The 26,198-nt window shown below is 38.9% G+C and overlaps 1 protein-coding gene across 3 annotated transcripts; it reads left to right on the top strand.

Moving 5' to 3' along the window:
• FAM50B (family with sequence similarity 50 member B) lies at positions 1 to 25,154 on the top strand. Of its 3 annotated transcripts, none has more exons than XM_007073149.2 (2): positions 1 to 90; positions 23,854 to 25,154. In XM_007073149.2, the coding sequence occupies exon 2, from the start codon at positions 23,931 to 23,933 to the stop codon at positions 24,939 to 24,941; it is 1,011 nt and encodes a 336-aa protein (XP_007073211.1). In that variant the 5' UTR covers positions 1 to 90; positions 23,854 to 23,930; the 3' UTR covers positions 24,942 to 25,154. The 3 variants fall into 3 exon arrangements, with proteins under 3 accessions (XP_007073211.1, XP_007073210.1, XP_042841199.1); XM_007073148.2 differs by having other exon boundaries at positions 23,851 to 25,154; XM_042985265.1 differs by lacking the exon at positions 1 to 90 and adding an exon at positions 20,899 to 21,001 and having other exon boundaries at positions 23,851 to 25,154.
• Positions 25,155 to 26,198: the final 1,044 nt, after the last annotated feature.

Genomic DNA, 26,198 nt, shown 5'->3' with positions numbered 1-26,198 from the left:
GTAAATGTTTTGCACATCATCCCTGTCAGTTAGAAGGGACAATATTAACAAAGACACAGAGAAGAATAATCTCGGCCTATTTATAAAACGGTAAGGAAATTAGACCAGCTTGAGTCCAGCTGGGATAGTTATGGGGAGGACAGCTGTTTAATTACGGTAAAACCAATTGTGAAGAATATTGAATGTCAGTCAAAGGTTTTGTACATAATTCTGCAACCAGTGGAGGGTAGTGAATGATTCTGTAAAGTAAGGACAAAAATGGAGACTATTTTTTGTATTTTAGGAAGATTGCAGCAGTAGTTGAGTGAGGGGAAAACTAAGGCAATCTTTTTAGGAGGTAGTTATAATAATTCAGGCATGAACTTATCAGATGTTAACTAGGGGACTAGTAATTTGGGCCTGTTTGTGTATCACTTCTTTAACTTAAGTTTTGTATTATTGGCTTAAAATGGATTATGTATTGAAGACCTCTACTTAAAATGCCTCACTTAAAATCCTCTGGTCCCACCTCCTTCCAGCCACTGATGCTGATGCAGTGAGCAGTTCTATTCAACCAGCTTTATGCTGAAGCACCTTTTGAGTGCATCTTTTCTCTTCCTGTCCCTGGTTTCTCTGATGCAGTGGCAAACTGGGGTGCCCAGCCAAACTACTGGGCACTCACTTATGTACAACTAAGAAATGCAGGGTTATTAACATCTTATGGCCAACCATCAACCACTGGGGATGTGCGCCGTAGGGTAAATGCTTTCCCTTTTCTCCCCACCCCACAGTGATATATTTCATGGAGCTTCCCAAAGTTCCTGTGGGGTCAAACAGTCACTATAGAGATGGCTACCTGGATTATACTGGCTTTCCTTCTAACTCTCCCACCTCGTTCTAACACTCCCCTCCTGCTCTCTGTGAACACATCCCCAAATAAATCACCCATGCCCATGCATAAGCCTTTGTATTATGCTCTTCTTTGGGGACGCCTAGGCTGAACTAGAACAGGATCTTTACTTCCGGGTCTTTTGAAACCACCATGGTGGAACCTCACATCATGCTCTGCTCCCATTAGAAACATCAATATGGCCAATAGCTAATAACTCCTTTTGACCTTTTAAATTTAAAACTTGAGCTTGTAGAGCTGATTCAGTCCCATATACTAAGCAGCAGTTTTGTTTGTTGTTGTTTTGAGAGAGAGAGCATGAGCAGGGGAGGGGCTGAGAGAGAGGGAGGGAGAGAATCTTAAGTAGGCTCCATGCTGAACTTGGAGCCCAATGCAGGGCTTGATCCCATGACCCTGGGATCATGACTTGAGCTGAAATCAAGAGTTGGATGCTTGACCCACTGAGCCACCCAGGCACCCTCTAAGCAGTGGTTTTAAGCAGACAAGGAGGTAATTCGGAGTCCTGGGAAAAACAGAGAATCTCGAGTTATGAGATCTGGATTTAAGCTTTGCTACTTACTAGGTGAATGAGCGAGGCAAATTATATAATTCTAGTTTTCAGTCTCTCCATCTATAAAATAGGAACTTTAGTAACTACTTACCTTCTTAGGGTTCCTATAAGTACCAAACAGGAACAAGGTATGTGTGCTACACTTTTGCTAATTTGAGTGCTCAACTTATATTCTCCCTTCCTCTTGGGTATGTGATCCCAATTTCGTTTGGATGAATATTCACCATTTCCCAACACATCCCATGTTTCACACCTCCCACCTCTGTGCCCCACACTAGGGTAGGCTCTGATTGACCAAATACCAAGAGATTATTTGTCATTTTCCTGGAAATGTTGATTGGAAAAAAGCAAGACATGAGATTTGGGAGAGAAACTCCCTCACTCTTCTGAGAGAGTAATCAAAAAAAAAAGAAAATCTCTCCTTGCCCTGAATATGAATGAGACAGCACATAACTCCTAGAAATCTGTAGACATCATCTAGTGGCCCTAATGAGGATAAACCTAAAGATGAAACAGAAAGGAGCTGTGGTGAGATTACTGAACTTCTGAACCAAGCCACATCCAAAGCCTACATGACCTTTGATCATTTCAGATAAGTGAATCATTTTTTTTTTAAATAAGTGAGTCAAATATTTTATTTAAGCCAGTTTGAGTCAGGTTTTTCTTTTACCAGGAATAAAAGAATTCCCAACTCATAGAGTATGTAAATAAGCTTTATAACTTGCAACTCACTATAAAAACATTAGTTTGTACTGTTTTTATTATTACTAGTTAGCAAAAATACCTATAGTCCATGCAGCAGATTGAGAAAAATTCTTTTCCTGTTTTCATTTTAATCTAGTACAAACTTTTGGGAAGAAATTTAAATGACTGCCTTATGGTGATTTCAGAAATAGATCCCAGCTAGGATAACTATATATATAGAAATAAGCAAATTTAAAAACAAAAAAACAAAAAAAAACAAAAAAAAAAGACGCTATAAAACTGACTGAATTTTAAAAAATATATTAAACTCACAAGTCATAAAAGAAAAGACTGTCAGAATTAGCTACATAAAAATACAAAAACTTCTATAATTCAGGGGAAAAAATGACTATAAACAAAGTTAAAATGCAAAGACAACCTGGGGGAGATGTTATACAGTAGATAAACTCCCAATATATAAAGAGTTCTTATAAATCAATAAAAGGAAACTGCCTCAATAGAAAGATAAGTAAAAGGCTTCATCATGAAATTTAAAGACCATAAGAAAAGATGCTAAACTTAAGATCAAAGAAAGTCAAGGGTAATCTTTAAAAGATATTACTAATAATTGTGATAACTAACACATATTAAGCACCAGGCACTATAAGAATTCTTTCACAGAAATTTAGGTATAAGAATAATCATCATAGAGTTAAACAAATGAAAACAACTTGAATGTCAAGCAATAGAAAACTGGTAAAATACATTATGATACATTCCTATACTGAAATACATTGGCGCCATTAAAAGGGATCCAATAAGCTCTTAAGTGTTAACATGGAAAGAAGTATAATACATTGTTGAGTTCATCAAACAGAATGATCCCATTATATTAAAGTACATATTTACATATACATTTATGGTCTAGAAGTAAATGGCAACTATTAATAATGATTATCTCTCAGGGGCACCTGGGTGGCTCAGTCGGTTAAGCTCCAGTTGGGCTCAGGTCATGATCTCACAGCTCGTGTGTTCAAGCCCCGTGTTGGGCTCTTTGCTGACAGCTTGGAGCCTAGAGTCTGCTTCAGATGCTATGTTTCCCTCTCTCTCTGCCCTTCCCCTGCTCACCCTCTGTCTCTCTCTTTCAAAAATAAATAAACATTAAAACAAAACAAAACAAAAAAATAATGGCTATCTCTCAAGTATAAGATTACCTAGGGACCATTTTGTGTAGTTTTTATAAAATGTATGTAGTATAAAAATATTTTTATTTTAAAATAAATAATTAAATGAGCATGAATCAGAAAGAAATCTGGGTTGGGTAATATGTGGCCACCTTGATGGCTGAATGCATTCCTCTTGTCATCAGCCTTGAATGCTGATGAAGCGTCTGGCAGATGATAGTGACTATCATGTTTAGAAAGAGTGGAAGGCAAGAGGAGGGGCAGCATTAAGAGCTACACTCCACTGTCCCAAAGTTGTGCATACAGCAGCACTGGTGGGTTGGAGAGGGCATGAGGAATGGCTTCCCAGGGAGGTATGAGCAAAGAAAACAGAGCTTTCCCAACCAAGAAACTAGGAATGAAGAAATTTCACAATCAGCTCCGGGTGAAGGAAGGGATTTAGCTTTTTTGTGTTCGTTCTCCTAAATGCCCACCTACAGCATTCAGAATTGGCTCCTTGAAAACTATGAGAAGTAGTCATTTTCCAGGTTCTGGCTGTGAAGGCCAGAGGCTGTCCCATCTCCTCTGCTACCAAACCAGGAATCTCTTGTACCTGATCTCATCCCTTCCTGGTTCTTTGGAGTTGCCTTTGGACTAATTTTGATAACATGTCAGCACTGCTATGAACAGCCAAAGCCTGGTATGATCCTATGAGGTAAGGCCCTTGGCTGAGTTGACATCTCCCTGCCCCTGTAGCAGCATTCTCACACAGAGTCATGATACCAAGACTTTTCTTTCTAGGAAGCAACTTTATTTGTGCCAGCACTGGCTCAGTTGGGTTCATACCCAACACCCCTGAACACCAAGTGGCATAGTTTTTTATATATTTTCAACTTTCTTTTGTCTCCCATATATGGTAACACACAAACATGCAATCTGATTAAGTGGTCTCATGTTACAAGGTCATGAGGAATATCACGTAGGAATATAGCCAGGTTGCCTTGAGGTTTTTTTAGTTTACATTCCTTAAGGAGTGGACCCTACCACACCTCCACCTCCAGAACCTGGAGTCTGGAGTTCTAGATAACAAGCACAAGGAGGAATTACACAAACAAATAAGCTTTATGCTCTCTTAATCCATGCCTTGTCACTGACTTAGATGAATTACGAGAAAGTTCTTTGGTTGAATCCTAGGCCTTATAACTCAAAAGGATCGGACAGTATCAGTGTGTAATTTTTTAGATGAAAAAACGGAAAACTTAAATGTTACCTAATTCTTCCGAGGCCATGACAAACTTTAGATCTGACGGGAGAATCCAGTCCTCCTCTCGTAGCATGATTTCCACTCTGCCATGCCACATTTTTGGCTGCCACATTTCCAGCAGCAGAGTTTCAGAGTTCCAGGGATTTATAAAGAGTAATCTTTTACATCTTCACTCAAAATAGTGAATTGGAAATGAAGCTGTAGGACTGAACACTTTTACTGTAATGCCTAGTGTTGTTAATAACAAGAGTACTTAAGTGTAATACAGTCAAACAATGTGACATTTGTTTACTCATCCATTTATGAAACATTTATTCAGCATATACAACATGCCAGGCCCTGCTGCAGGAAAAATGAAAACTTACAGCAGTAGCAAGGAACCACATAACCTGGCAATAATTTTAAGCCATCCATCCTTATCCAGTCAGTCTGGTCCTGCCCATTAGATCCCTGACCATTGGTCTTGGCCACCCTTGAACAAATAATTAGTACATCAGTGCAAAACACTCAGTTTCTTGAAGACCCTCTGGCAACATTCACTTACAATAAACTCTTGGATATGGTCCCTGTGGATGGTAGTCCAATGGAAATCTCTGAAAGTCAGGACATACAGAAGTTTTTACTTCTTACATTTCATCTATCACTGGGATTTCTGCATCCTTTACAACATTTACTGGAAGTCCTGCCAGGTAGACAGGACAAACTGCATCATCAATTAAACAACAAGACCCAGTCCTAACCCCTGGAATGATTTTAGACAATTGCAGTGGCTCAGCAAAGACTCCAGCTAGTAAATTTTGGCTACAAAATAAGCATGGCTATATGTTAGTAAACTCATAAACCACCACATCTTATGGACAGTTGTCTGAGAATGGGCTTTCCTTGTATCAGAATGGCTACCTGTACATTTCCTGAAATGTGTGGAGAAGCACCAAGGCAGGCTGACCATTGACATCACTAACAGCTGGTTGTGTTGCAAGTGTCTCAACATGTGCCAAAGAGTCTGTGTCTACTGAAAGAAAGTGTGCATTGAAGTCAACGACAGCAGGAAGCATCCTGTGGGAAGCTCTCTCATCTGTTACCTGCAGTCCCTAAAATCACCTTCAACATACTAAAGGCAAAAATCCTGTCTCCACCACAGATTCACATTACGGAAAAGTTACACACTGATTTTTTCTTAAAATCTAGGTGACAAATTGGTCACTTATAACCAAGAATGAAGAAAGTTCTTTACATAAAAGGGAAATGACACCAGAAGGAAAATTTTAACTTTAGGAATGAAGGAAGAGAAATGGAAATGGAAAATATTTGGGTAAATATAATCTATTGAGTTCTTTTCCTGAATTCTTTAAACTATGGGTGATGGTTGAAGGCAATAATTGTAACATTATCTAATGGGTTTTCAACTCATGTAGATGCAATGTACACAATAACTACAGGGAAGAGTAAAAGGACATACAGAGTGATGAAGTTTTTGTATTCCTCTTAAAGTAACAAAGTATTAATTCGAATAAACTGAAAAATAAAGGATATATGTCATAACCCCCAGCATAATGACTAAAAATCTATAAAAAGATATAGTAAAAGCCTCAAAAAAAGATATGTTAAAGCTTCAATAGATAAACTGAAATTGAATACTAAAAAGTAATCAAATAATTTAAAAGAAGGAGTAAAGGGAAAACAGAGGAATGAAAACAGGTGGAAACAAGAGAAAAATAACAAAATGATAGACCTAAATCTTAACGCTTCAGTAATAAATACAAATGGCTCCAAAAAGACAAGGAACGCCAGAGTGGTTAAAGAAAAAGAATCAACTATATGCTGTCCATGAGAAAATCACTTTAAATGTACTGACATAAGTTAAAAGAAAAAGATGGAAAAAGAAATTACATGAAAACACTAATCAGAATAAATCCAGAATTACTATAATAATATAAGACAAGTAGACTTTAAAGAAAGGAAAATTACTGGGACAAAGAGAGACATTTGATAAATGGGTCATTCTACCAATAAGACATAACAATCCTAAGTGTATATGTACCTAAAAACAGGACTTTAAAATACATTATTTAAAAATAGGTACAACAGAAGGGAAAAGTAGAAAAACACAATTATAATTGGAGCCTTCAATACTTCTCTTTCAGGAGCTGATAAAACAAGTGTATAGAATAGAAAATCAGCAAGATATAGAACTGAACCAACTGATCTACTGACATTTTTAGAACACCTCCAAGGAACAACAGAAGAACACACATTCATTTCAAGTGTACATGGGACATTCACTAACATAGACCATATTCTGGGTTATGAGAAAATCCTCATAAATGTAAGAGAATAAAAATCATGCAAAGTATGTTTTCTGATCACAACAGAATTAAACTAGAGATCAATAACAAAAAGATGACTAGAGTATCTCCAAATCTTTGTAAATGAAAACACACACACTTCTAAATAAATAATACATGAGTCACAAAGACTCTCAAAAGAAATTAGAAAATAGTTCTTGGGGGGTTTTTGTGTTTTTTTTAGAGAGTGCACATGCACACATGCATGTATGAGTGAGTAGGAGAGCGGCAGAAGGAGAGGGAGAGAGGAATCCTAAGCAGGTCCCATGTTTAGCATGGAGCCCAACGCAGGGCTCCAACTCATGACTGTGAGATCATGACCTGAGCTGAAATCCAGAGTCAGATGCCTAACCAACTGAGCCACCTGGGTGCCCCTAGAAAATATTTTGAATTGAATGAAAATGAAAACACAACATATCAATATTTGAGGAATCCAGTTAACACAGTGCTTCAAGAGAAATTTATAGGTTTAAATACTTAAATCAAAAAAGAAGAAAGATTTTGAATAAGTAATCTAAGCTTCTACCTTAGGAAAAAGGGCAGGTCAGCAAATAGAGGGAAGGAAAAAATAAAGATAAGAGCAGAAATTAGTGAAACTAAAAAGAGTAACAAGAGAAAATAAAAGAAAAAAATTGTTTCTCAAATAGATCAATAAAATTCAGTAAACTTCTAGACAGACATAAAGAAAAAACAGAGAAGATACAATATAAAGAATTAAAAAAAGTAAATCACTGTAAATTCTATAGACAGCAAAAAGATAATGAATAATACAAAACTATGTACATAACTTTGACTGCTTAGATGAAATGGACCAAGTCCTCAAAGGCCACAAAGTATCAAGACTCACCTAAGAAAAAAATAGGCATCCTGAATAGTTCTATCTATATCTGTTAAATAGATTGTAGTTTAAATCTTGCCAAAAAAGAAAAATCTAGGCCAAGATGGTTATATTAACAAATCTTGCCCAATGTTTAAAGAAAAACACCCAATTCTGCACAATCAGCATCATACAGGAAATTCTAGTCAATGCAACAAGGGAAAGAAAGAAAGAAAGAAAGAAAGAAAGAAAGAAAGAAAGAAAGAAAGAAATGACATATAGATTTAAAAGGAAGAAATTAAATTGTCTCTGTTCTCAGACCATAGCTGTTGTTTCAGGAAACATGATGTCTATATGGAAATCCCAAGGAATCTATAAAAAACTTGTAGAATTAGCACATGAGTTTAGCAAGATGGAAAGATACAAGGTCAACAGAAAAAAATCAATTTTATTTATATATATTGGCAATGAGTAATTTGAAATCAGTTTATTTTTTTAATGTTTATTTATTTTTGAGAGAGAGAGACAGAGTGCAAGCAGGGGAGGAACAGAGAGAGGGAGACACAGAATCTGAAGCCGTCAGCACAGAGCCTGGCATGGGGCTCCAACTCACGAACCATGAGATCACGACTTGAGCCAACGTAGGAAACTTAACTGACTGAGCCATCCAGGCACCCCTGAAATCAGTTTTTTAAAATGCCATTTATAATAGCTCTAAAAAAAAGATAAGTAGTTGAGTATAAAGCTAACATGCAGAATCTATGTGCTAAAAATTACAAAGTGCCAATGAAAGAAATGAAAGGAGACCTAAATAAATAGAAAGCCACACAATGTATGTAGCCATACAACGTTCATCTCAACAATACAGTTAAGATGGCAAATCTCCCCCAAATTGATCTATAAATTTAATGCAATTCCAATAAAAATCCAAGAAGGACTGTTTATATAGACTAGGTGATTCTACAACTTATATGAAAAGGCAAAAGGACTAGAATACCAGAAAGTTCTTGAAAAAGGATTAAGCAATTTTAAGACTTGCCATAAAGTTGCAGTATTCTAAAATAGTGTGATATTAACAAAGGAATAGACACATAGTTCAATGGAACAGAACAGAGTCCATAAATATACCCACACAATATAGTTAATTGATTTTTGACAAAGGTACAAAAAATATTAAAAACAATAGTCTTTTAACAAATTGTGTTGGAACAATTAGATGCCAATATGCATACAAATTAACTTTGACCTAAACATTGTATCATAAACAAAAAAATTAACTAAAAACTAGACTATATGGGTCCTTTCCATAATTTGGCTATTGTTGATAATGCCGCTATAAAACCAAAAAACAGACTCTTAACTATAGAGAACAAACTTATGTTACCAGAGGGGAGGAGGTGGGGGAAGGGTAAAATAGGTGACTGGGATTAAAGAGTGAACTTGCTGTGATGAGCACCAGGTGTTGTATGTAAGTGCTGAATCACTAAATTGTACACCTGAAACTAATATTACACTATATGTTAACTAACAGGAATTTAAATAAAAACTTGGAAGAAAAAAATATATAAAATGGGTTTCACAACCAGGTAAAAAAATTATTAAAGTGGGTTTCCTGTAAAAAATTTAAAATAAAAAATAGACCATAGATCTAAATGGAAAATGTAAAACTATGAAATTTTGGGAAAAAGCTTAGGATAAAATCTTTGTGACCTTAGATTAGGCAAAGAACTCCTAAATAAGACATCAAAAGCATGATTCATAAATGAACAACTGACAATTTTGACTTCATCAAAATAAAAAACTTATGCTCTGCAAAAGTCACTTAAAAATGAAAAGAGAATCTACACTTGTAGAAACTACTACAAATCACATATGTGGTAAAAAATTTGTATCCAGAACCCAACAAAACTTAATACTCAATAGTAAGAGAACAACTCAATTAAAAAATGAGAGCAATTAGGCAAGAAAAAGAAATAAAGGACACACAAATCAAGAAGAAAGAAGTAAAACTGTCACTATTTGCAGATGACATAATATTATATGTAGAAAATCCTAAAGAATCCACTAAAAATATTAGAATAAACAAATTCAGTAGAGTTTCAGGATACACAATCAAAATTTAAAGAAATCTGTTGTGTTTCCATACATAAATAACAAACTAGCAAAAAAAGATACTAAGAAAACAATTCCATTTATAATTCTGTCAAAAAAATAAAATACTTAGAAATAAATTTCACCAAGGAAGTGAAAGATCTGTATACTGAAAACTATAAGACACTATGAAAGAAATTGAAGAAGACACAAGTGAAAAGATATACTGCGCTCATAATTGGAAGAATTAATATTGTTAAAATATCCATGCTTCCCAAAGCAAATTTGGGAACAAACAAATTCAATGCAATCCTATCAAACTTCCAATAGCATTTCTCACAAAAATAAAACAGTCCTAAAATTTGAGTGGAACTGTGAAAGACCCAAAATAGCCAAAGCAAGCCTGAAAAAGAAGAACAAAGCTGGAAGCATCACTCCCTGATTTCAAACTATATTTCAAAGCTGTAGTGGCAAAACAAACAAACAAAACAAAACAAGACAAAACAAAACAAAAATAAAAAACAGAGACACATAGACCAATGGAACCGAGTAGGGAACCCAGAAATAAGCTCATGCATATATGGCCAGTTAATTTACAACAAAAGAGCCAGGAATATAGGATAGGGGAAGAACAGTCTCTTCAATAAATGGTGCTGGGAAAACTGGATGGCCACATGTAAAAGAATGAAATTGGACCAGTATCTTACACCATACACAAAAATTAACTAAAAAGGGATTAAAGATTTGAATGTAAGATCTGATACCATAAAACCCCTAGTACAAAACATAGGCAGTAAGCTTGACACTTGTCTTGTGAGAATATTTTGGATTTGGTAAAAAAAAAATTTTTAAATATATTAAAAATAAATAAATAAATAAATAAATAAATAAATAAGTTGGGCTACATCAAACTAAAAACCTTCTATACAGCAAAGAAAACCATCAGCAAGATGAAAAGGCAACCTAATGAAGGGGAAACAATATTTGCAAATCATATGTCTGATAAGGGGTTAATATCCAAAATATATAAAGAATTCCTATAATTCAATAGCAAACAAAGAAACCAATTAAGAAATGGGCAGAGGACTGTTATTCAACATAGTATTGGAAGTCTTAGCCTCTGCAATCAGACAACACAAAGAAATAAAAGGCATCCAAATCGGCCAGGAGGTCAAACTTTCACTCTTCAAAGATGACATGACACTCTATATGGAAAACCCAAAAGATTCCACCAAAAAATGCTAGAATTGATTAATGAATTCAGCAAAGTTGCAGGATATAAAATCAATGCACAGGAATCAGTTGCATTCCTATACACGAACAATGAAGCCACAGAAAGAGAAGTCAAGGAATCGATCCCATTTACAATTGCACAAAAAACCATAAAGTACCTAGGAATAAATCTAACCAAAGAGGTGAAAAATCTATATGCTGAAAACTATAGAAAGCTTATAAAAGAAATTGAAGAAGACACAAAAAAATGGAAAAAGATTCCATGCTCCTGGATAGGAAGAACAAATATTGTTAAAATGTCGATACTACTCAAAGGAATCTACATATTCAATGCAATCCCTATCAAAATAACACCAGCATTCTTCACAGAGCTAAAACAAATAATCCTAAAATTTGTATGGAACCAGAAAAGACCCCAAATAGCCAAAGCAATCTTGAAAAAGAAAACGAAAGCAGGAGGCATCACAATCCCAGACTTCAAGCTATACTACAAAGCTGTAATCATCAATACAGTATGGTACTGACACAAGAACAGACACTCAGATCAACGGAACAGAATAGAGAACCCAGAAATGGACCCACAAACATATGGCCAACTAATCTTTGACAAAGCAGTAAAGAATATCCAATGGAATAAAGACAGTCTCGTCAGCAAGTGGCGCTGGGAAAACTGGACAGCGATATGCAGAAGAATGAACCTGGACCACTTTCTTACACCATATACAAAAATAAACTCAAAATGGATGAAAGACCTCAATGTAAGACAGGAAGCCATCAAAATCCTTGAGGAGAAAGCAGGCAAAAACCTCTTTGATCTTGGCCGCAGCAACTTCTTACTCAACACGTCTCCAGAGGCAAGGGAAACAAAAGCAAAAATGAACTACTGAGACCTCCTCAAAATAAAAAGCTTCTGCACAGTGAAGGAAACAATCAGCAAAACTAGAAGGCAACTGACAGAATGGGAGAAGATATTTGCAAGCGACATATTGGATAAAGGGTTAGTATCCAAAATCTACAAAGAACTTATCAAACTCAACACCCAAAAACAAATAATCCAGTGAAGAAATGGGCAAAAGACATGAATAGACACTTCTCCAAAGAAGACATCCAGATGGCCAACCAACACATGAACTAATGCTCAACATCACTCATCATCAGGGAAATACAAATCAAAACCACAATGAGATACCACCTCACACCTGTCAGAATGGCTAACATTAACCACTCAGGCAACAACAGATATTGGCGAGGATGCGGAGAAAGAGGATCTTTTTTGCATTGTTGGTGGCAATGCAAGCTGGTGCAGCCACTCTGGAAAACAGTATGGAGGTTCCTCAAAAACTAAAAATAGAACTATCCTACGACCCAGCAATTGCACTAGTAGGCATTTATCCAAGGGATACAGGTGTGTTTTTTCGAAGGGACACATGCACCCCCATGTTTATAGCAGCACTATCAACAATAGCCAAAGTATGGAAAGAGCCCAAATGTCCATCAATGGATGAATGGATAAAGATGTGGTATATATATATATATATATATATATATATATATATATATATATACACACACACACACACACAATGGAGTATTACTCGGCAATCAAAAAGAATGAAATCTTGCTATTTGCAGCTACGTGGATGGAACTGGAGGGTATTAGGCTAAGTGAAATTAGTCAGTCAGAGAAAGACAAAAATCATATGACTTCATTCATATGAGGACTTTAAGGGACAAAACAGATGAATATAAGGGAAGGGAAACAAAAATAATGTAAAAACAGGGAGGGGGACAAAACAGAAGAGACTCATAAATATGGAGAACAAACTGAGGGTTACTGGAGGGGTTGTGGGTAGGGGGATGGGCTAAATGGGTAAGGGGCACTAAGGAATCTACTCCTGAAATCATTGTTGCATGCTATGCTAACTAATTTGGATGTAAATTTTAAAAAATAAAAAATAAAATAAAATGATAAAAAAAAATAAAAGAAGAAAAAAAAAAGAAATGGGCAGAGAATGTGAATAGAGATTATCCCAAAGAATATATAAAGATGGACAACAGGTACATGAAAAGATGTTTAACATTACTATATGTCAGGTAAATGCAAATCAAAACTACCAAGATAACACATCACATCTGTTAGAATGGCTATTATCAAAAAGACAAGAAATAACTGTTGACAAGCGTGTGGAGAAGAAGGAACCCTGCGCACTGGAGGTGGTAATGTAAATTGGTATAGCCACTGTAGAAAACAGTATGTAGCTTCCTCCAAAAATTAAAAATAGAACCACTTTATGATACAGCAATTCCACTTCTATGTATTTGTCCAAAGAAAACAAAAATATTGACTTAAAAAGATGTATGTGTGCCGTGTTTATTGCAGCCTTATTTATAATAGCCAAGATATAGAATCAACCTAAGTGCCCACTGATGGATGGATGACTGAATACCACATTTTCTACATATATGTATATGTATATACATGTATGTACATAATGGAATTTATTCAGTCATTAAAAAGAATGAAATATTGCTATTTGCTACAACATGGATGGACCTTGAGGGCATTATGTTAAGTGAAATACATCATGTAGAGAAAGAAATACCATATAATCTTACTTATATGTAGAATCTAAAACAAAAAACAAAACAATAAAGCAGTGAGCTCATGGAAACAGAGAACAGACTGGTGGTTACCAGAGGTGGAGAATGGAGGGGTGAGGGTGTGAAGGAGGCTAAATGGGTGAAGAGAGTTAAAAAGTACAAATTCCTAGCTACAAATAGGTCATAGGGATATATAGGGATGGGGGTCATAGGGATATATAGCATGGGGGACAAAAAGGAAAAAAAAATAAGCAAAAGATTTCAAAGAACACTTTACTGAAGAAAATCCATAATGGCAAATAAACATGTGAAAACATGATTTTAACACCATTTTCCGCTTTGTGAAATGCAAATTAAAACCTAACGGCATACCATTTACATACCCCTATTAATTAGAATAGCTAAAATTAAAAAATAAATAAGAACACAATACCTACCTGGCAATCCTATACTTAGGGAGAGAAATGAAAATTTTGTTCACATAAAAACCTCTACATGAATATTTATAGCAGCTCCATTCATAACAACAACTGGAAGCAACCCAAATGCCCAAATGCCTTTAATCCAAATGGCTTAATAGATAAAGAAATGGTGGTGAATCCACAGGATGGAATACTACTCAACAATAAACAGGAATGAACTATTGATACACATAACAACATGGGTGAATCTCAAAAGCATTACAATGGATGAAAGAACTCTGACTCAAAGCTTACATATTGTCTGAATCTATTTATGTGACATTTTGGAAAAGGCAAAAATGTAAGAATGAAGATCAGTGGTTGTAAGGGGTAGAGATGGAGGTGGGAGTGTAACTACAAACGGATGGGACAGGGAGTTTTCTGAGGTGATAGTTTTCTGTTCCTGACTGTAATGGTGATTGCGTAAGTGTGTTAAAACTAAGAGAACTGGTATACAACATTCAACTTCTCTATGCTATGCTCACCACCAATGTAGGTATCACTCGTCAACATGCAAAGGCTATTACAATACCATTGACTATATTCTATACCTGAAACTAATGTAACATCATATGTCTACTATATGCAAATTAAAAAAATAAAATAAGATAGTCATGGGGATGAACAGTACAACATAGAGAATAATCATAAAATTATAATGGCTTTGTACGGTGATGGTAACTTACACTTAATATGGTTGGTATTTTGTAATGTAGATGATTGTTGAAGCTGTATGTTGTACACTTGAAACTAATATAATATTATGTGTCAACTATACTTCAATTAAAAATTTAAAAAATAGGGGCGCCTAAGTGGCTCAGTAGGTTAAAGTGTCTGACTCCTGATTTTGGCTCAGGTCATGATCTCACGGTTTCTGAAATCAAGCCCTTCATTGGGCTCTGTGCTGACAGCGTGGAGCCTGCTTGAGATTCTTTCTCTCTCTCTCTCTCCTGCCCCTCTCCCCCTCTCATGCTCTCTTTCTCTCTCTCTCTCTCCAAAATAAATAAGTAAATAAATAAATTTAAAAAAATTTTTAAATAAAAAAATAAAACAACTCAGAGAACTGTATAAGCAAAAAACAGAGTCAAATTTACAGTTTTTAAGTTTAAAAAAATTAAAAACGACTTTGGAAAGAGTACCTTATAGCAGGGCTTCAGCAGTGTCTCACATATATTCCCGTAGTTAAGCAACAACAGTTATCAACAAAATATCCTCCTTCCCTCCCCACCCCTCCCCCACAGAAGGTTGAACTATCAACCAAGACATTGGGACAATGCTTGGGTCAATAGTTTCTTCTAAATAATAAGTCTTGGGCCAAGACTTTCTTCTAAGTAAGTGCTAACTCAATAACAAAATGTGGCATTATGGCCAGGGCTATGGTATCACAATATGTGAAGACAAAAAAGTCCAAGATCTAATCAGCTCATGTGTGCACCTCCCCTACCCCAAGGGACAGAGTCAAAAACCATGTTCTATGGACCTTAGCACTCTGTGTGTCTCACATTTTATCATCAGGAAATCAGTCCAGTGGGGACTTCTGAAGCTCGTGCCAACTATAATTAATAACACAGATTTTCTATCACATGTGCCCTGACTAGTGTCTCTGGAAAAGAAAAATGTTATTTAGAATTTGTGAAAATTTGTAGGCATTAGGTATTTGTCAAAACTCATATAATGGCACACCAAAAAGAGCAAGTTGTATTTTGTGTAAATTAAAAAAAAAAAATGTTAACCTTTGGGAAAAGCCTATCTCAAACTGTAACGTAAGACACATTTTAAGTGACTATTTCACGTCTTTTTGTTTATTAGAGCTCAAATTAAAGTGATAGGTGGCAAGAATGTATACCATGAGGTTGGTTCTTTTGTGGTTTAGTTTATTACCGGAAACAGAAAATACAAGTCAGCAGAGAGGTCAAAAATGGAGGGTGGGGAGAGTCTGACCTGTTAGGAACCTAACAGGAATTAGGAATTGTTAGGAATTGTTCTGTTTATGTATTTCACAACCATCCTATTAATGGGGTAGTATCTTCCATGTTTATAAGCTGTTTAAGGACTAAATCCTAATAGTGATAGATCAAGTGAACTACATAATGGTGATCACAGGTGATACCAAAACTCCTCTGGGGCTGCTGGAACCCTGGAAGATCATAATGGCTTTAGGAAAATTATTAACTAGTCTGGCTTTCCATGAGATCTAAACCCACCAAGTGGTTAGCACGTTTGGAGTGTGAGTGCATTTTACAGAAAGCTCCAAGGTGCTCCAGGGTGGTGGTTCCCTGGGAAGCAGAGTGGACATCCAGGAGCTTTGGCTGGTATGAAGGAGTTCTCCAGAAAATGACTGATTAAGAAAAGTTCACATAGAGTTAAACAGTACATTCTGTCGGCTGTAATGATGTTGTCAAGGACACCATAAATAATCCAATGAATATATTAACACCATAAGTGAGATTTCTTGGTTTCTGGTTTGCATTTACTTCAGCGTTCCTTAAGGGTGTGGTCCTTCCCTGTTCACCCAAAGTCAACACTAGGTTCAGATATTTTCTTACCTCAAAATTTCATTTTCTGAATTTATTGAGCAATCATTCCCCATTCACCTCCAGTGCCAAGAAGTGGGTATCTCAGGGTAATCTCCCCTCAACTAGCTTCATTATCTATGAATCCTCTAAACTATCTTAGAAGCAACCCCAGGAACAGGTTTAAACCTGTTGTAAACCCAGTGTCCCCCAACATGCTGGACCCCATGGCACTAGTGGGTGTTCAGTGTTGGCTCGGAACAGTGTCAATTATGGCTGTCATTGAGCTCCAGCCAAAGGTCCCGCAAAGTGACAGATGCTGCTCTGAATGATGAATTCTTCATCCCATGATCACTCCCAGTGGGGAGAAAATAAATGGCTTTTCATTTTTTTAAATTTTTTAAATATTTATTTTTGAGAGAGAGAAAAAGGACAAGTCAGGGAGGGGCAGAGAGAAGGGGACAGAGGATCCCAAGCAGGCTCTGTGTCATAGACAGTAGAGAGTCTGATGCAGGTTCAAATTCATGAACTGTGAGATCATGAACTGAGCTGAAGTTGGACACTTAACTAACTGAGCCATGCGGGCACCCCCAAAATAAAGGTTTTGAGAGAATTAACCAATCTCACTACTGTCTCTTCACTATAATCTGAACCACCCATTTTCAGCAAAGCAAGAAGAGTGGGGTGGCATTTAGATACCAATAATCTCCATTGACAACATTATAAAAAGCAAGAGGAGACACTGACCAAGGACCAGAGTTGGCTCTAACACCCACATGGCTGGTGATGGAACTAGGCCAACCTCTGATTTGGAGCTGTCTTCTGAGGTCAATGTAAAAAGCCACATTCACTGCACTTTCAAAAAAAAAAAAAATATCCTTGGAAAAACTGTGAGTGACAGTGTAGTATTGTAATGCCTTCTACATGTTTCTACACAAAATAACACTTCCCTTTACTACTTTTCCTCTAAGTGTTCAGTGGGAGAAGATACAATCCTGATTAGTTTAGAGTATTTTCCCTTCTGAGTAGACAACTGACTTTTTATTTTTCACTGACTTTTTTCTATAGGTATGAGCTCCTTGCCACCCCTCCCTCACCCCTGTTATCTGTCACGTCCCTTCACTTCTCTGGCAATACTTCTAAAAGCTGTGTTTCAAGTGACACTTTGCAATCTTAAACAAAAGATGTGTACCTTTTGAAAAAAAAAAAGAGAATCAGAGCTTCATCTCATATTTGCCCTTCACCCCAGTTTGCCTCCACCCAGCCTGCAGCCATGGAGGTACAGGCCAAAACTCACCACAATTCCATTGCTGATTAAACTGTAAGGAACATAGGGGTGCCTGGATGCCTCAGTTGGTGGAGCGTGGGACTCTTGATCTTGGGGTCGTGAGTGTGTGGAGATTACTTCAAAGTAAATCTTCAAAAAAAAACTGTAAAAAACATAAAAGTATATTATTACATATGACATTTGCCATAGGTTTCTCAAAAATGCCTTTTATCGAGTTCAGGAAATTCCCTTCCACGTCTAATTTGCTAATTTTCATTTAGTTTTATCTGCAGGTATTGGAGATGTTATTAACATGGTTATTACGTAGGTAGATATTTTAGTATCAAACTATCTTTGAATAGGGCCTACTTTCATATGCATGTGTTCATAAACTGCTGGATTCAATTTGTTAATATTTTGTTTGAGATTTAAGATTAGCATATAATTTAATTCCTTGCATTTTTAAAATCTGGTTTAAATATTAACAACTTCCATAATAATGCCTTCTTCCTCCGTGAGTTGGCCAGATACTTCAATTTATTGTAGGGAGAAATTAAATCTTAATCCACCATATGAAGAAGTCAATAGATAAAGTAAAATTGATTAGCCACAAAATAGCAATGTAAGAATTACTGAAGAATAAGAAAGTAAATATGAGAAGAAACATCTGATGGGATTGGAAGGAGTTGCTTCTAGAGAAAAGAGCGATAAAACTGGGCACTGCTTGATTTGCTTTTATTTTATTTTGTTTGTTAAAATAATCATTCTAGGGGTGCCTGGGCACCTCAGTTGGTTTAAGCGTCCGACTTTGGCTCAGGTCATGATCTCACAGTTCCTGGGTTCAAGTCCTGTGTCAGGCTCTGTCCTGACAGCCTGCTTCAGATTCTGTCTCCTTTTCTCTCTGCCCCTCCCCCACTTGTGCTCGGTCTCTGTCTCTGTCTCTCTCTCTCTCAAAAATAAACATTAAAAAATTTTTAATAAAAAAAAATAAGCCTTTTAGGGGTGCTTGGGTGGATCAGCTGGTTAAGCTTTTTACTTCGGCTCAGGTCATGATCCTGTGGTTCATGAGTTTGAGCCCCACATTGGGCCCTCTGCTGTCAGCACAGAGCCTGCTTCAGATCCTCTGTCCCCCTCTCCTTCTGCCCCTCCACTGCTTGCTCTCTCTCTCTCTCTCTCAAAAATGAATGAAGATTAAAAAAAAAGTAATAATCCTTTTAATATTACTTTTCTTTTAAAACCATGAATATGCATTACTTTGATAAAAACTAAGGAGCAGATTTAGTTTCACAAAACTCAGAGACATTTATGGTGCAGAATCTATTTTGAGATCTGTGACACCTTCTTCCTTTTCTCTAGTGAACATATATTAAAGTTGTGGCTTGTTTGTCCAAGCTCTTTCCAGCCAGTACATTTTGCATTTCCCTCTCTCTGAACACGTGAAACTTCTTCCCTCCACCTTGCAACATCCCCAAATATTGGATTTCTCCCAAGCAAACGTTGGAAGACATTTTTAACCCCCTCCCCCTATTAGAAAGCATGCAATAAAATCATTTTTATATTCATTTAAAATATCCTACGAAGGACTTCTGGTCTGGTGACAGAATTCTGTAGAGGTCAGGCACTGGTTGGTTGGAGGTTTTTTTTTTTTTTTTTGGCATCTGGTTGAATGATAGGTGCTGTGGCTTTGGTTGGACAACTAATTCAGTATACACTGATGGATGCTGGAGGGATCCTTGAGTGATGATGCTGTCAGGAAGTACTTCCTAGACCCAATTTGGGCTGATTGGGAAGTGTTGCCCTTTACAGACACTGGTCCACCAACCAGTTTCATGGTAAGGCTGACTCTGGAGATGAGCTTATACACGCCACTTGTTGGATGATCATTTTAAATCAGAATTAAGACTGATGAGAGGTAAACTGCAAACCAATCATGACAAAAGGTATTCCTTTGTTGATTTGTTCTTTTTGTTTGTGATGGAAACTGATTATCTTTTTTTTCTGTTAAAACAATTAAAGCAGTAGCTTTTGAGTTTTGTGGGATTTTTAAAAATTGGCGCCATTGGTTTGCATATTTGCTTTATTTTGTTGCTAAATGGGAAGGAGGTGACATTTTCTTTAAATTAAAATTTGCATATTTAATCAGCATTTCAGATTCCTTGGAGCAGACTGTTGCTCCCTTCCATCTATTTGTGTTATTGTCATTGTTGAGACAGTGGAAGAGTTGAAAACAGTAGACTTTAGCTTGCTGGGGTACTTTTCATTGAGGATTGAGATCACAAGCAACTATCATCTTGGGACCCGTGGGGTGGGGGGAGTTCTTAAAATCAGGACTTCAGACTCTAAGAATAAAACTGCTTCCTTCTGTTATTTGTTTTTCTTGTCAACCTTTTCGAAGAATTTAAGACTAACTCTCTTAATTCTGGAGGCTGACTGGCTATGGTATTTGAAGACTGTGATTGAGTTAAGACAACGGATGCTAGATAACAGGAAGAGGAAAGACGAGGTTTGGGGACTATATTGACATTTAGATTCTGATTAGATTGGAAAAGGGCAATTATAGTTGATGTGGTCATATTATATTTGATTGGATTAAAGTGTGGCTGGTTGGATTATCTAATTGAAAAAGGAGGTGGCCAAGCAATCTGATTTATGTTATATCTAATAAAGGTAATCACACAGGGATCCTGGAGAGAAGAGGGTATCAGTAACTTTGTATATCTGGGGGTGGCAGGGGTGGGGTCACTGGAGGCTGCTAGAGGTTTTCTATAGGGGATAACCCTGAAGATGATCTTGAAGGCTGGCACAGTGGACAGCAGGCTTCTAGGAAGGGTATGTCCAAAGGAAACAGTTATGAAAGGGCATCTGGTACTTAAGAACACTAAAATGTTCCAGGTGGCCACTGTATGGTGTGGAGTGTTGGGAAATGGGTGGATGGGTTTGGTGATTAGGGACCTGGTAGGAAAAAATTTAACATTCCAGTTTTATCTCAAAATAGAGAGTTGGAGGAGATTTTCAAGAAAGGGAGTGACATTATCAGATGTATTTTTTATGAGGACCACTGGATTATTTATAGAAGATAGACAAGAATGAGAATACGCTGGGGCACCTGGGTGGCTCAGTCAGGTAAGCCTCCGACTTTGGCTCAGGTCATGATCTCACGGTTCATGGGTTCCAGCCCAGTGTTGGGCTCTGGGCTGACAGCTCAGAGCATGTAGCCTGCTTCAGATTCTGTGTTTCTCTCTCTCTCTGTCCCTCCCCCACTCATCCTCTGTCTCTCTGTCTCTCTCTCAAGAATAAATAAACATCAAAAAAGTCAAAGAAAAAGAAAAGAAAAGAATGAGAATATACTGATGATAGGGCACTGATGAGGAGGCTTCAGGTGGAAAAAAAAGCACAATTGTTATCTTAAGGCCAGTGGTAGGAAAAGAGAGAAAAGGAAAACATATGAAATATTTTCTTTTAATTGGTTATGTGTGGAGGACAGTAGTCCAGGAAAATGCTTAGAATTCTTGTTTGGCCAATTTGGTGAGTGGTAACACCACAATATTTTCTCCTTGGCACATAGGTGCCATATTTTACTATCATATGAGAAAAGGTTTCTTCTTGAGGTTGTGCTCACAGGCATCACTGCTTTTAGAAGGACGTGATGAAAGTCTGGCATATATTTCACAGCCAGTTTTTCTAAACGTGGTTCCTTGAGGCACTGGTTTTGAGAAAAGTAAACAGATACTCTGTAGAGGAAGAAATGTTGAATAATCCAAAAAACTTTTGGGAAACATGAAATATTACACCCCCCTTGGAGAGTCACAGTGGAAACATATCAGAGACTCACAGTAAAAAGACTCTTAAACTTTCTTTGACTCTGACTTTCCCGTATTTACTTGAGTTTAGAACTCCTTTTTCACAGAACACATATTTGGGGGGATTTAAGTAGACCAAATGCAGTGTTTATGTTATGAAATTTGGGTAGGATTCGATTATCCACAAATAACTGTGTTTGAATCAGAAGACAGAACTGTATCCAGTGGTGTGCTGCTAAATGTTTACTGGCCAAACTAGGGGAGGTGGGGGAGGTAGGAGAGAGTGGAGGTGTGAGAGATACAGAAGGAAGCACAAAATAGTTGTCTTGGAGAGCAAGACAGCAGACTCCCTGAGGCAGCATGATAGAATTACCAGGCAGTTTTGAATCCCCATTGGAGGGCTGAGGTCATGAACTTCAAGTGAGGCTAGCCAACAATAGCAATGCTGTTTTCCTCAGCCCTGCCGTTTAGGAGTTATGAAGACAGGGGCTACATTTAACCAGGATTAGAGCTTTTCCAGGCAAGAATAACAGGAAGGAAAGGAGCATGAGAGATGAGAATCCATGCAATGTCTGGTGGGTAAGGAAGGAGTAAGCAGAGGGGGGTATGATGGAGAAGTGCTTTGGATCAGAGGTCTCGAACTATCAGAGGACAGTTGGAGTTAGGTTATTTATTCCAAGAGTAAGCAAACTGAAAGGAAAGGAGGTTCTAGAGTTCAGATTTGGGAAATGGGGCACTTGCTCATAGTGATAAGAGCTAGGGCATGGCAAAGGAAGAGGCCATCAGAAGTGAGAAGGTCTAGGTGTCTGGTAGGTTCTGTGGATGACATCCAGGATTATGACGAATAGAGGATGGAGGAGGACGGCAGTTGAGCCAGGTGTTAAACCTCAAGGATTCTGGAGGAAAGGGAATTCCAGAGATGACAGCAACAGCTGGGGTAGTATCACTGGGTTGCATGAGCTTCAAGGAAGCTAGGAGTTCTAAAAATGTAGAAGAAATGTTTTTGAAACTGCAAAGACATCCCACTTTTAGAGTGTGAGATGATGTGGATGTCAGAGGACATGGATGTGGATGTGATGTAGATGTCCTCTACTTTAGGAGAAATGGTCTCCTCAGGGAACAGCCGGCTTCCAGCATGAGACAAGAAGGTAAAGGGAAGGTCCCAGAGGTGGCTGAGGATTTAGGAGAGTTTTTTGATGAGGAGTGTCTTTCCAGAGGGTAGAGTGGAAGAGTTTGGGAGGGTGGGGATGGTTGGATGAGACCTTGTCTTGAGTTTGTGGGGGTGAGGCTCCAGAGGATGACGAAGCTGTAGTGCATGAGGCAGGATGGACTGGTCTTGAGGGAAGATGGTTGATTCAAGTTGAGTCCAATAAAATTAGGGAGAGGCTTCATTCCACTTTGGCTGAAACACCAAGAAGCATCCCTAGATGCCTCGTTTTCCACAGCAAGCAGGGCCATACCTACATTGCTTTTGCACACTTTAGTACTGGGCATTAGGTGGACTCAACAAATACTCACTGCAGAAATTATTCTCAAGGGACAACAACTAATACGGTCCTGCCTCACTTCTAACATATTAATAGGATCTTAGCTAACATTACCACCCTCTAGGAAAGTACTAAAAGATGCTTTTGTCTGACCCTTCTCCCCTCACTCACTTACCTCCTCAAGAAGAGTGGTGTATCTGATTGCGGGGACAGGTGCCTTCTCCTCCAGGGCCAACCTGGACATTTTCCTCTCAGACTCTGCTTTCCTGTGGTCAATACACCCAAATCCAGTCCCAGGCCCATTGCAGGCCTGCTTTCTTGGTTCCCCAACTCTTGCTTGATGGGGGTACCCAGACAGATAAGGGTACCTGGACGGGTGAAAATTTGCTCTGTAAACCAACCCTCTCCACGTACAGCTCTCAAAACCCAGCTTTGCAATGTCCAACATGGGAGCTATTAGTCACATATGGCTATTTAAATTTAAATTAATTAAAATAAAAGTCATTGTCTTGATGGCACTAGCCACATTTCAAGGGCACAATAGCCTCACATGGCTACACATCGGTCAGCACAGCTACAGAACACTTCCGTCATTCCAGAAAATTCTAGTAGAATGCACCTCTCTGAAACATTAATCAAACCATTGTTATTGGCCCCTTTCTAAGTCAAGTGTTTTTCATTGCAGCAGAATCCATGAGCTAGCCCGGAAACTCCCCGGCATCAGACAGGAACTGGAAACGAGAGTGGGCGTGCCGAGCTGCCAGCATGGCGCAGTACAAGGGCACGATGCGGGAGGCCGGCCGGGCCATGCACCTGATCAAGAAGCGGGAAAAGCAGAAGGAGCAGATGGAGGTGCTGAAGCAGCGGATCGCCGAGGAGACCCTCATCAAGTCGAAGGTGGACAAGAAATTCTCGGCTCATTACGACGCCGTGGAGGCCGAGCTGAAGTCGAGCACGGTGGGCCTGGTGACCCTGAACGACATGAAGGCCAAGCAGGAGGCCCTGCTCAAGGAGCGGGAGATGCAGCTGGCCAAGAGGGAGCAGCTGGAGGCGCGGCGGCTGCAGCTGGAGGCACTGCGGAAGAAGGAGCGCAAGCAGGAGCAGAAGCGCAAGATCTGCAGCCTGTCCTTCACGCTCGACGAGGGCGACGAGGGCAACGTGGATGAGGAGGTGGCGGCTAGGGAGCAGCCCACGTCGGCGGGGCTGAGCAAGAAGAAGAACCTGGGGAAGAATCCAGATGTGGACACGAGCTTCCTGCCTGACCCCGACCGCGAGGAGGAGGAGAACCGGCTGCGGGAGCAGCTGCGGCAGGAGTGGGAGGCCAGGCGCGAGAAGGTGAAGCGCGAGGAGATGGAGGTCACGTTCAGCTACTGGGACGGCTCCGGGCACCGGCGCACCGTGCGCATCCACAAGGGTGGCACCGTGCAGCAGTTCCTGAAGAGGGCCCTGCAGGGGCTGCGCAAGGACTTCCGTGAGCTGCGGTCGGCGGGCGTGGAGCAGCTCATGTACATCAAGGAGGACCTGATCCTGCCCCACTACCACACCTTCTACGACTTCATCATCACCAAGGCCCGGGGCAAGAGTGGGCCGCTCTTCAACTTCGACGTGCACGATGACGTGCGGCTGCTGAGTGACGCCACCATGGAAAAGGATGAGTCACACGCGGGCAAGGTGGTGCTGCGGAGCTGGTACGAGAAGAACAAGCACATCTTCCCCGCGAGCCGCTGGGAACCCTACGACCCTGAAAAGAAGTGGGACAAGTACACGATCCGATGACCCCCTTCCCGCTCCTCTGAGGCTCCCTGTCATGTCCCACCCCCACCTCGTCCTGCATATGGAGCCTTGGCGGCCCCCTGGTGACCTCCTGCCCACACCGAGGCAGCGACAGCCAGCAGAGGAAACGGTTTTGTGTACCCTGGAAATTCCAACTTAATTTGGTGACCTTCATTTCTTTCCCGAAATTTAATAAAGAGCCGAAAGTTCTCGTGATTCAAGTGTTGTCATTCTGTTGCTGATGGTTACTTTTGGTTTGGTTGTTTTGCAGGGGGTTGGGGGCGATTTTTAATGTTACTGTGTGAATTCATGATATGGCCACGTTGAGCTATATTGGAACCATGACTGGGCATACCATGGGACACAAGTGAGAGCAAGGGGTGCATTTTTGATCTGGGTCACGGTATTTAAAGAAGTACTCATGGGCATGGACTTTGGAGCCAAACTGCCTGTGTTTGATTCCCAATTTAACTTCTTTACCTGCTGTATAATTTGGGACAAATTAATTGAACCTCTGTGCCTCAGTTTCCTCTACTGTAAGTAGGGTAACAATATCTCTTATGTCATAAGATCTCTTTGGAGATTAAATAAGTATTTGTAAAGCACTTAGAACTCAGTAAATGTCTGTTATTCTTATGGTCTTGGTTAATTTATTTAAAGAACCACTATGACGCATTTCAGAACCATGTGAGGACAAAAGGTTGACCTGCCCACAACTTTAACCAAGATCAGGGGAGTTGGGAGGGGGCAGTGGCTCACGAACTGGGAGAGCAGACCCTTTTGAGTGATCCTTAGCTGGATTGTTTAGCCCCAGGGATTGGGAGTTAGTTAGTATAGCCTAGAGATCAAGATTTCTGTTTGCCTTTTGCCTCAAGCTCCAATATGGCTCTGCACAGTGCTGTTGAAGATCCTGTCTTTATTTGCCTTAAAGTTTTGATACTTGATTTAGTGTGGATTTCCTTGTGTTAATGTTGATTATTTAAAATATTGCATTAGGGGCGCCTGGGTGGCTCAGTTGGTTGAGGGTCAGACTTCAGCTCAGGTCATGGTCTCCCAGTTAGTGGGTTCTAGCCCCACATCGGGCTCCGTGCTGACAGCTCAGAGCCCAGAGCCTGCTTCAGATTCTGTCTCCCTCTCTCTCTGCACCTGTCCAGCTCACACTCTGTCTCCCTCTCTCTCAAAAATAAATATTAAAAAAATCTTTAAATATTGCATTAAAATATTTATCTTCATTACAGAGTTTTTTGGGTGTTTCCACTC

This window comes from Panthera tigris, chromosome B2, assembly GCF_018350195.1.
Source record: "Panthera tigris isolate Pti1 chromosome B2, P.tigris_Pti1_mat1.1, whole genome shotgun sequence".
In the NCBI taxonomy this organism is placed as follows: domain Eukaryota; kingdom Metazoa; phylum Chordata; class Mammalia; order Carnivora; family Felidae; genus Panthera; species Panthera tigris.
The sequence above is the reverse complement of the archived record's forward strand: the minus strand, read 5'-3'. Positions and strand labels throughout refer to the sequence as shown.

Coding starts and splice junctions, on each gene's coding strand:
- FAM50B (XM_007073149.2), top strand. CDS start 23,931: ATGGCGCAGTACAAGGGCACGATGCGGGAGGCCGGCCGGGCCATGCAC.